This window comes from Xenopus laevis, chromosome 8L (assembly GCF_017654675.1).
Source record: "Xenopus laevis strain J_2021 chromosome 8L, Xenopus_laevis_v10.1, whole genome shotgun sequence".
NCBI lineage: Eukaryota > Metazoa > Chordata > Amphibia > Anura > Pipidae > Xenopus > Xenopus laevis.
The window spans coordinates 104,986,949-104,997,752 of NC_054385.1; the positions used below are offsets into that span (position 1 = coordinate 104,986,949).

At 38.4% G+C, this 10,804-nt stretch overlaps 1 protein-coding gene and 1 long non-coding RNA gene across 3 annotated transcripts in view; both read left to right on the plus strand.

The window, feature by feature from the left end:
* Nucleotides 1-5,437: 5,437 nt before the first annotated feature.
* On the plus strand, nt 5,438-7,050 carry foxg1.L (forkhead box G1 L homeolog; the record flags this gene model as incomplete). Its single annotated transcript, NM_001085696.1, is given in 1 exon segment — nt 5,438-7,050. A coding segment is annotated over 1 exon segment (1,311 nt). The 3' UTR covers nt 7,041-7,050.
* Nucleotides 7,051-9,771: 2,721 nt separating this feature from the next.
* Nucleotides 9,772-10,804, plus strand: part of LOC121397144 — a 31,240-nt gene continuing 30,207 nt past the window's right edge. For both annotated transcript variants that reach the window (XR_005963498.1, XR_005963499.1), the window contains exon 1: nt 9,772-10,804. This exon is cut by the window's right edge. This is a non-coding gene — a long non-coding RNA (uncharacterized LOC121397144).

Consider the following 10,804-nt stretch of genomic DNA (forward strand, 5'->3'; position numbering starts at 1 on the left):
GAACTCCAATCACTTCTTATTGGCTAATAACCAGAGCCTTTAGAAGGATCTCCCCTTGGTATTATTTTCATTCATGGCATCTGGGCTCTCCATAGAAATTTAAATTTTACTGATAGATTGGGAAGTCCATGCAAACAGACTGTTCCACCCAAAAATCTCAGAATGACTCATCAGCCCCCAACTACTACCCTTCAGTATATATACTGTATATATATATTACACAATGATCCCACTGTGAAATAATAAAACCCCAAGCCCAGTCCCAGATCTCAGAAGCCAAAGATGTAGTAGAGCTGCTCCTGATCCTGGGACTGAGTAGAGTTTAGCGCCCAGCGCTTCCTTGGGAGCTGCCAGAATGAGAAGGGGATGTAGGGGGTGGTGGGGAATTTCATTTCTGTTTGCAAATACTTCAGGCCTTATCTTGCAGTTACAGGTAACTGACACCAAACAAAGAGACTAAGTGCGAGGGAACCGTATCAAGTGCTCCAGGCTTTATAGAAAGCTGCTGACAGGTACAGGTATCTGTGGTGCAAGTGCTCTGGCCCCATGTACATTGCGCCTGCACTCCAATCACCACGTTTTCTTGATAGGGTTGTGCCTAACCGGGGGTTCAGTACAGAATGTGCCTGCACTCCAACTCATTGGTCTTCTTTAACCTCCGCTTGTGCTAAAGGCCTTGGTTATTTTAAACTGGACTTTTTGGGCTGCGCCTGCACTCCAACTGCAGTACCAGAACCTGCAATCCAGTACCTACACTGCAATCTCAACAGTCCCTTCTTGAATGACTATGGCAAACCCCCGTTGGCCTGTGTTTTCCATTCTAGCCGTAGAGTTGGGGTTTTTTTCTCCATAGGTCTCCTGTTGTGTTAGAATTCTGCTCCATGAAGGACAGGCTTCTATATACAAATTATCTTCACCACAATCTCCTCCTCCCCATTAAATGCCACATTAATATATAAGGCTGGCGCGTGATGTATAACTGCCAGGGGAAATTAACAGTTAATTGTAATTATGGGAGTTAATTCACCTTTAAATTCACTTTACCGCGATGCTGAAATTGCCAAGCTAAACCGGTTTGCATGTCGATCTTTATTTCCCATTATTTGTAGTTTTTGAGATTTATTTTTTTCGTTCTGCAGCTCTCCACTCGGGAATTGAAGCTGTTATATGGTTGCTAAGGTCTCTCCTGCCCTAGCAACAGGGTGTGATTTACAAGCTGGGAAGATATTTTATAGGGATCTATATTAAAATGTATCTTAAAAAAAATAAAATAAAATCGCCTCCAGAATAATCTGATTTGTAGGGTGAGGTTTTGCGGGGGTTGGGGACCCCACAACTAGGGAACATTTTTAAAGTGATACTGACACTAAAAATTTTCTTTTCAAACTATGAATCTGCATTAAAATTTGCCTATAAGTCATGTTGATCGTTTTTAGCTAATAGTTCTACTTTTGTAAGTAATTGTTACTTGAAGTTCCTAAAACCTGACTCTTTTGCCAACCTGTCAGAGTTTCTAATGCTAACAGAATACTGCTGCACAAATATGGCAGCCCCCTAATTTAGGAACAGGGTAGTAAGAAAGGTAATGTAAAAGCATAAGGCAAATTGCAAAATTATAAATAGCATAAGATAATATTATGATAGAGATTAAAAAAAAAAAATTCTGGTGTCAGTGTCTCTTTAAATTTCAGGCTAAAACTACCCACATTGAAGACCAATTACAATTTGGTTTAGCAAATTTATTTTAGACTCCCTCTATAATCCTTTTAAATAAAATAGCCTCCAGAATAATCTGATTTATAGGGAATAGAAATAGGGAATCAATTCCGGCTAAAGCTACAACACACTGAAGACCAATTGCAATTTGGTTTAGAAAATCCCCGTCTAGCTCCCAGTTAAAGTTATTTTAGACCAACTCCCTCTGTAATCCCCTAACCTCCAGAATAATCTGATTTCTGGTTGCGGCCTTGCGGGGGTCAGGGACCCCGACAACTAGGGAACATTTTAAATTTCAGGCTAAAGCTACAACACACTGAAGACCAATTGCAGTTTGGTTTAGAAAATCCCCGTCTAGGTCCTAATTAAAGTTATTTTAGACGAACTCCCTGTGTAATCCCCTTAAAGGGACATAACAAGGCAGTGGGAGAGTATGAGAGAGTGTGTAGGGTGCGGGGGTCAGAGAGAGAGAGGGAGAGATGGATAATCCATAAGAACATGCTAGAAATGCATTTGTTGAGAGACAGCTCATCAGCAGTGACTGCTGCCATACTGCATAATAGCCCGGTGCAGAGACTGTTAGGCAGCACAAAGCTCATTTTGCGCAAACTTGATTGAGTTAATATCATATCAGCAAATTTCACTCGGAGAAGAATCTCTTCTTTTCTTTGTGTCACAAACCAGCGCAGATTACAAATTTTAATGATCTGAAAATGTTTGGTATACAAAATCATGCTTATTTCACTATTAGCAAAAACACGAGCGATTTCTCAACATAAACACCCAGCTGTGTCTATTTTAAAAGCAGTTCAATGACAGCTTGCTCTTATGAGCATGCAATCAGCTCATTTCGCTTTCTCTCCCCCTTCTGTGTTAATCAGCACGTTGCTCGCTGCACAGCAGAGCACAAAGAGTGCAGTTGCTCCACATCACTCACTGTTTATCTAACCTGTACTCGCGAAAAGAATCCGGTTACACTAAAATCTTGTCAGGCAAGAATGGGAGCTTAGTAGGGTCCCTATAGTTACCCCAGGTGAGGAGGTGTGTGCAGCTACATGGGCTCTATTGCCAACCTTAACTCTACGTGGCTCTAACCCCCCTGCATGTTTATTTTAGCACCGACATGCGTTCAAGTCATGGAGCTTTGTTTACACACACATAATCGCGCGCACACACAATCACACACGCTACAATCTATATGTGCAGATGCAATTCAAGTATAGGGTGCTGCATGCACTCTCCTATAAATACCATATGGTTTTACCTGCATTTCAACATATCACTATAGACCGATACATAGATGATGTGTGGATAGACTTCTATTGAAAAGATAGATAATAGCAGTAGAGTGAAACAAAGTATCCAGCCAGTACATCCACATCTGTATCTTATAATACATAATGCTACTTAAACTATTTGCATGTCTGCAGCTTTCACATAATATAATACTCTGTGCGTATATATATATATATATATATATATATATATATATATAAAATTAAACTTGTTTTTATTGATCAAACGTGCCTATCCAACGTTTCGGCCCACTAGGGCCTTGATAATAGTGAATAAAAAGTGATCAATAAAAAAAGTTTAATTCAGGATACATGGAGTGCGGGTCCTTCTGAACTATTATATATCACGATGCTTAATCTTTTTGCAATGTGTTAAGAAAATAACTGAAATATGTTGGATGGAGAAAAGTCAGCCAAGTGCAGTAATTTAAGAAATCAGACCTAGGAGGGTCACTTAGGGTTAAGGCTAGAGCTAGTGGATTGTGAAAGGCCATCACTTACTGATGGGTTTTGGTGGAGCTGCTGTTTTATTTCCCCCTACCATATTGCACAGTATGTGCTGCCCCAGAGCAGATTTTTTGGTGTTTGGGGGTGCAGCTAAGTAACAGTCCTCTCCAACCAACAATATGGGTTTCTTTTATTGGCACTAGACAGTTTGGGGGTGAGCAGGGAATAGTACACAAACACTGTAAAATATAAGGCAATCACCCAGTGGCAAGACACAAAGTCATTCAGTTGGAATCACACAACATCCTATTGAAAACGCAAAGAATCGCTGAATACATAGGGCTCAGCAATATCTATCTATCTATCTATCATCTATCTATCTATCTATCTATCTATCTATCTATCTATCTATCTATATCTATTTATATATCTATCTATATATATCTATATATCTATCTATTGACATATATATATATATATATATATATATATATATATATATATATATATATATATATATATATATATATATATATATATATATGATAACGATATATATATTTTTATATATATATATATATATATATATATATATATATATATATATGATAACGATATATATTTTATATATATATATATATATATATATATTGACATAGCTATAGATATAAAGATATGTCTGTATACATATACATTTATTTATAGAGCAGACAAACAGACAAAGCTTAGGGAGGTGCAGATGAGTGGCACATTCTGCAGTGGATTTTTTTTCCCTATAGAAATAATCAAGGCTACTGGCGTGTATCATGCATACATAATATTAATCATTCCATACGTGGCGCCACAATCAAGGCAAGATTGGAAATTCAGACTCATGAATTTATAATATTAACCATTCTACAGAGTTGGTATAATCATAGCGTGGAATCTGAGAAAAACACTTAAAAAATAAAGCAAAAGAAATCAAGCCTCTCCTCCCCTCCCTGAAAGGCCGCGGAAGGTGCAGCTGGCCCACCTGACAGTCAAAAGGGGGTGGATGGGGGTATTCCTGGTTGAGAAAGAAACGTATTTGTACAATTAAAGATGGGAAAGCAGCGATGATTTCAATGGCAGATGATATTTAACGTTTTACAGCATTAGTTTAATCATAGCTTGGGATCTGGGGGAAATAAAACACTCAGAATAAGGCAAAGGAAACAAGCTCCCCCCCTCCCTTGTTGTTAGAAGAGCCACTGAAGGTGCAGCTGGTCCATTTGACCGTGAAAAAGGGGGGTATCGCTGCAGATAGTAAAATATGAGTACAATGAAGGTAAAACGCCAGATTGTCATGCTTTATAGCGTAAACATGTGTTAATGCTCCCTCCCTGAACCCAGAGAAGCGCCTGCTAAACACAGAGACATGCACCCCTGCCCCTAAAAGAATCCCCCAAAACGAGGCGCCTTCCACATCGTTACGTATTAGAACAAATAAAGAAATCTCTCGATTCGACACTGTTCAATTGTGGAAATCAAATCGCTACAATCGCTCAGTAAAAAAAAAAAACCTCAGTTTCCCCCAAGGCTGGAAAAAGTAGTCCCTTGATTCTTCCACTTTCTTCCCTCCATGGTTATTTTCTCCCTAAAAAAAAAAAAAAAAAAAAAGGTATAAACAAACTTTAATCAATAAGAGAAAATATTGACGTATAAAAGTGAGATGGTCCAATACAGTGGGATGAAAGCAATGGCAGATATTTGGTAGGGAAAGAAGCAGAGAGGGGGAGGAGGAGAGGTAAAGAGATTCCCTCCCATATCTCTCCGCAAGGCAAAGGAGTTGGGGGGGAGGGAGAGTGAGAAAGAGGGAGGGCCTTTGGAAGTATGCGGCCTGTGATTGGCTGGAGGAGTAAGGAACGTCCGTGCACTCTGAGCTCTCTCATTGGATCCAAGATGCAAAGGTTAAAGCAAATTCTTCTTTTTTCCCCAGGCTGGTGTCTGTGGGTCTGGAATTAATTGTAGCTATAGCTGTCTTACTCTAGATGCACAGAGGGGACGCTTGTTGTGTTTATTTTGAAGGGACATGAAGTAGTTTGCTGCATATATTTTTTTTTCCTCCCCTGATTCTGTTTCTATGTCTCTGCCATCCGAGCAGACCTTTAATTGACGCCGATATTACGCGCGTTCTGTTTTTTGGGTTTTTTTTTGCTTCATGACTTACGAGACAGCGGTGGCGAAAGAGTTCTTGCGGCTGCGACTTTGCGACTTGACGCCAGTGTTCCTGCTGCAAAGCCTTGTGATATGTTGGACATGGGGGATAGGAAGGAAGTGAAAATGATCCCCAAGTCATCGTTCAGTATCAACAGCCTAGTGCCTGAAGCCGTGCAAAATGACAACCACCCTCAGCCTCACCATCACCATCATCACCAGCAGCAGCCGCAGCATCTCCAGCTGCCCCAGCAGCATCACCTCCAGCCTCACCACCGACCCCTCCAGGAAGAGGACGAGCTGGACAAGAGCCTCCTGGAAGTGAAGACAGAGAGTCTACCCCCGGGCAAGGGGGATCCAGCCGCCTCCGAGCTGCCGGGGGAAGACAAGGACAAGATCGACGATAAGAAAGTGGACGGCAAAGACGGTGACAGCGGCAAAGACGGCGGCGACAAGAAGAACGGCAAATACGAGAAACCCCCGTTCTCTTACAACGCCCTGATCATGATGGCCATCCGCCAGAGCCCGGAGAAACGCCTCACCCTGAACGGCATCTACGAGTTCATCATGAAAAACTTCCCTTACTACCGGGAGAACAAGCAGGGCTGGCAGAACTCCATCCGCCACAACCTCAGCCTCAACAAGTGCTTCGTCAAGGTGCCCCGGCATTACGATGACCCCGGCAAGGGCAACTACTGGATGTTGGACCCGAGCAGCGACGATGTGTTCATTGGCGGCACCACCGGCAAACTGCGCCGGAGATCGACCACCTCCAGGGCTAAGCTGGCGTTTAAACGCGGGGCCAGACTCACCTCCACCGGACTCACCTTTATGGATAGAGCGGGCTCCCTGTACTGGCCCATGTCCCCCTTCCTCTCCTTGCACCACCCAAGGGCCAGCAGCACCCTGAGCTACAATGGGACCACCTCAGCTTACCCCAGCCACCCCATGCCCTACAGCTCAGTCTTGACTCAAAACTCCCTGGGCAACAACCATTCTTTCTCCACGTCCAATGGCCTGAGTGTAGACAGACTGGTCAACGGTGAGATCCCTTATGCCACCCATCATCTTACTGCAGCCGCCCTGGCTGCCTCAGTGCCATGCGGCCTCCCTGTGCCTTGTTCAGGCACCTACTCCTTAAACCCTTGCTCTGTGAACCTTTTGGCTGGACAAACGGGCTACTTTTTCCCCCATGTACCTCACCCCTCTATCACCTCTCAAAGCAGCACTTCTATGGCAGCCAGGGCGGCTTCATCCTCCACCTCCCCCCAGGCTCCCTCCACTCTCCCCTGTGAGTCCCTCAGACCTGCCTTGCCAAGCTTCACTACAGGACTTTCAGGAGGACTCTCCGATTATTTCACACATCAAAATCAGGGCTCCTCGTCCAACTCTTTGATACATTAACATCATGGGACAAGACTGTAAGTGAACGTTTTACACACATTTCCATTGTACATGAGAAGTGAAAGGAAAACAAAAAACATAAGCAAGCGAACAAACAAACAAAAAAAAATACATAAAAAGACAAGTATTTTTTATGAAGTCCCCCCTTATTTTCTGTACGTTTGTTGAGTCTCTAGGCTTCTGTATTGCTGAGATAAGGTGTGGTGTCCAAGCAAGTGGGTCATGTGGGAGCAGCCAGGCTGGTGGTGATAGTGGTGACCCTTGTCTTGTGTGACTCCAAACTAGTGACTGCTCTGCATTCTACTTCTGTTAAACAGCCCCACTCCCATGTCTGCAGTATTATGATCATTATTATTATTACTGGAACTAGCTAAAAAAAATATTCTTAATGACGAGCAACCAATACTAAAAAAAAAACAAAAAAAAAACTATATATACTCTCAGCAGCCTGCAAAATGCTAATTTGTATCTAACTGTCATTTCAATACGACTGCACAATAAATATATCTATTTTTTTGCCCATTAAATATGTATCCTTTCATCATCATGACAAAAAAAAAAAAAGCTGGGTTTTTGTTTTGTTTACTTTTAGACCAAAGATTGGGTTGTAGATCATGCAGTCAAGCCTACTGATACCATAACAATGAGAGGACGAGAAGAATAATATTAAACTCCATATCAGTTTTCAGCAGTGTCCATTAAGAAGAGGAAAAATAAAACTAGAAAAAAAAATACAAGTTTTAGGGTGGAAAACTGAATACTGCCTTTAATTTGTGTTGTGTAGATTTTGATGTATGTGCTCACTAACCAGTCGGTTACCTTATTTTATTTTATATTCTTTTTTTTTTTTAATGTAGTGAAACGTTAAAGAAAAAAAAAAACAAAAAAAAAAAAACAAACGATTGTACTTCTAGGTAAAACCTTGCAAAAATATGTATAACCCGTGTTGAGTAAAATGCATAAATTTGAGTGATTGTAACTGTTGTCTTTAAATCTCTTGATTGTGAAAATGTGGTCATATGCCCGTGTTTGTCACTTATACAAAATGTTTACTATGAAGACACAAGAAATAAACAAAAAAAAATATCAAAAATAGGCCAAATTCTTATAGAATACAGTTTTGTCTTTTGTCTATTACATTCAACGAATTTGTGGGAGGGGGAAAAAAAATAAACAAGGAACTGTGAAAGTTCCAAGTAGATCGTAACGTTATCTTGTTACATGGATTATTAGTATATATTTATTTACTTAGATAGAAAGGTGGGCGCGTTAAATAAAAATATGGAGTATACAGGAGGGTTATATATTGTTTACATTTAACACACATGCATCTTTCTTTATTGTCTGCATCATATATGTAACACACGTCTTTGTCTGTGTGTATATATTTGCTTTACAAAAAGTGTGCTCCTCTAAATTTAATTATATATTATAATTTAATTATATATTATGTGTGCATATATATGTATAATATATATGCAAACAGGAACAGTCTAACGTGAAACATATTTTTAAATGAATAACTAGGAGCAGATTCTGTAGATGCAACTAAGTTATATACACTCTTTCTATATAACAGTCTAAATTACTAACAAATAAATATTATAATACATATATATATATATATATATATATATATATATATATATATATATATATATATATATATATATATATATATATCTCGCTATATACATTTATATATGCGCACAGGAGCAGTCTAATGTGAAACATCTTTTTAAATGAATTACTAGGAGCAGAGTCTGTAGCTGTTACTAAGATATATACACTCTTTCTATATTACTGACATATATACTAACAAATACATATATTACATATATATATATATATATATATATATATATATATATATATATATATATATATATGTATACACACACAAATATATATATATATACTATATTAAATATATATCTGTTTATATATATATATATATATATATATATATATATATATATATATATATATATATATAATATATATATATATATATATATATATGCACAAGAGCAGTCTAATGTGAAACATCTTTTTAAATGAATTACTAGGAACAGATTCTGTTGGTGCAACTAAGATATATACACTCTTTCTATATGTCTAAATTGCTAACAAACTAATGTATTAATGTTATTTATGGTCACATTTTATATTTATGGCTTGACCTTTAATTCTGAATGATTATGATGCAAAGGGAAAGCAACCTAGCTCCTAATATCTTAATGTCTATCTAATTGTCTGCAAATATATACAGGTATAGGATCCGTCATCCATAAACCAATTATCCAGAAAGCTCTGAAGTACGGAATGGCCGTCTCCAATAGACTCCAATGATTTCCTCTTTCTCCGTAATAATAAAACAATGCCTTGTATTTGGTCCAAGCTAAGATATAATTAATCATCACTGAAAGCAAAACCAGCTTATTGGATATATTTAATATTTAAATGATTTTCTAGTAGGCTTATGGTATGAAGATCCAAAGTATGGGAAGATCCATTATTTGGAAAATCCCAGATCCTAAGCATTCTGGATAACAGGTCCCATACTACACACACAAGTATATATGTTTGTGTGTATATGTTTTTGTGTAATTATAATATAAATATAGCAACATGCAATATATATATATATATATATATATATATATATATATATATATATATATATATATATATATATATATATATATATATATATATATATATATATATATTTTTATAACTTTAACTATTGCATCTTGCTGTGTCAATACTAATATTTACACCAAAAAGAACTCTGTGTTTGAAAGATAGACATATAAACAGACAGATAGATAGATAATAGATAGATACTAGCCCTTGGATTAATAGTGTCTCTCATCCAGACTCTGAATGTTTAAGATTTAGATTTTAATAAGACAATAATTATATCATATATTATATCATTATATATGTAACAGAGCAAGAAGATATTTAATTTTGAGGATAAAGGAGATGAATTTTATGCAAGGTTCTCCCAGAACATGTTCATTTAAATGAATATGATATAATGATAATGATGCAACATTTAGGAATATGTTGTTTTTTACAGAAGAAAAGTAATTTTTGCATTAAATGTGGCTGCAGTTTAAGTTGGGTAAGCCTCCATACTAAGCACTCACTGCAGCCTCTGGAAAATAATTACAATACCATAAAAAAGAGACTTTTTCGGCTAATTGGAGCCCGCAGGGAGTGATTACAAATGACTCATTTGTCACTGTTGTCGGGTATGAAATTTGCTCTGCAATGATGCAGTGAGCTGGCTGCTCTGACAATGGGCCTAAAGAAAAGGGAGCCGAGTGCGGCAGATACGATCTGAATGGAACTCCTCCAGTATTCAGCATGCAGCACTGGGGTTCTTCCATTTAGCCCAATCACTGGTAATATGATAAATACGTTCAATCAGGTTCTGGCCCTGACATTACCCAGTGTCAGAGGCCCAAGTCTGCACATAGCCACAGAGCTGACTCTCTAGCTAGGGAAGATTAGGAGGATTTGGGAAAACTCCCAGGCAGGATTGGAAGAGGTAAAGAAGCCAACACATTTATCAGATCTAGGGATTAGCCTAACACACAGATTCACGCCTATCTCCCCGATAAATGGCAAATATTGTGTTACACGCTCATCTGCATTACCTGCTGTAAATCCCCTCAGCCAGGGGCAGGCAACACCTGTATGTTAAAGGTACCAGCAGCAATTAATATTGGCATAATTCTTGTGTAGAACAG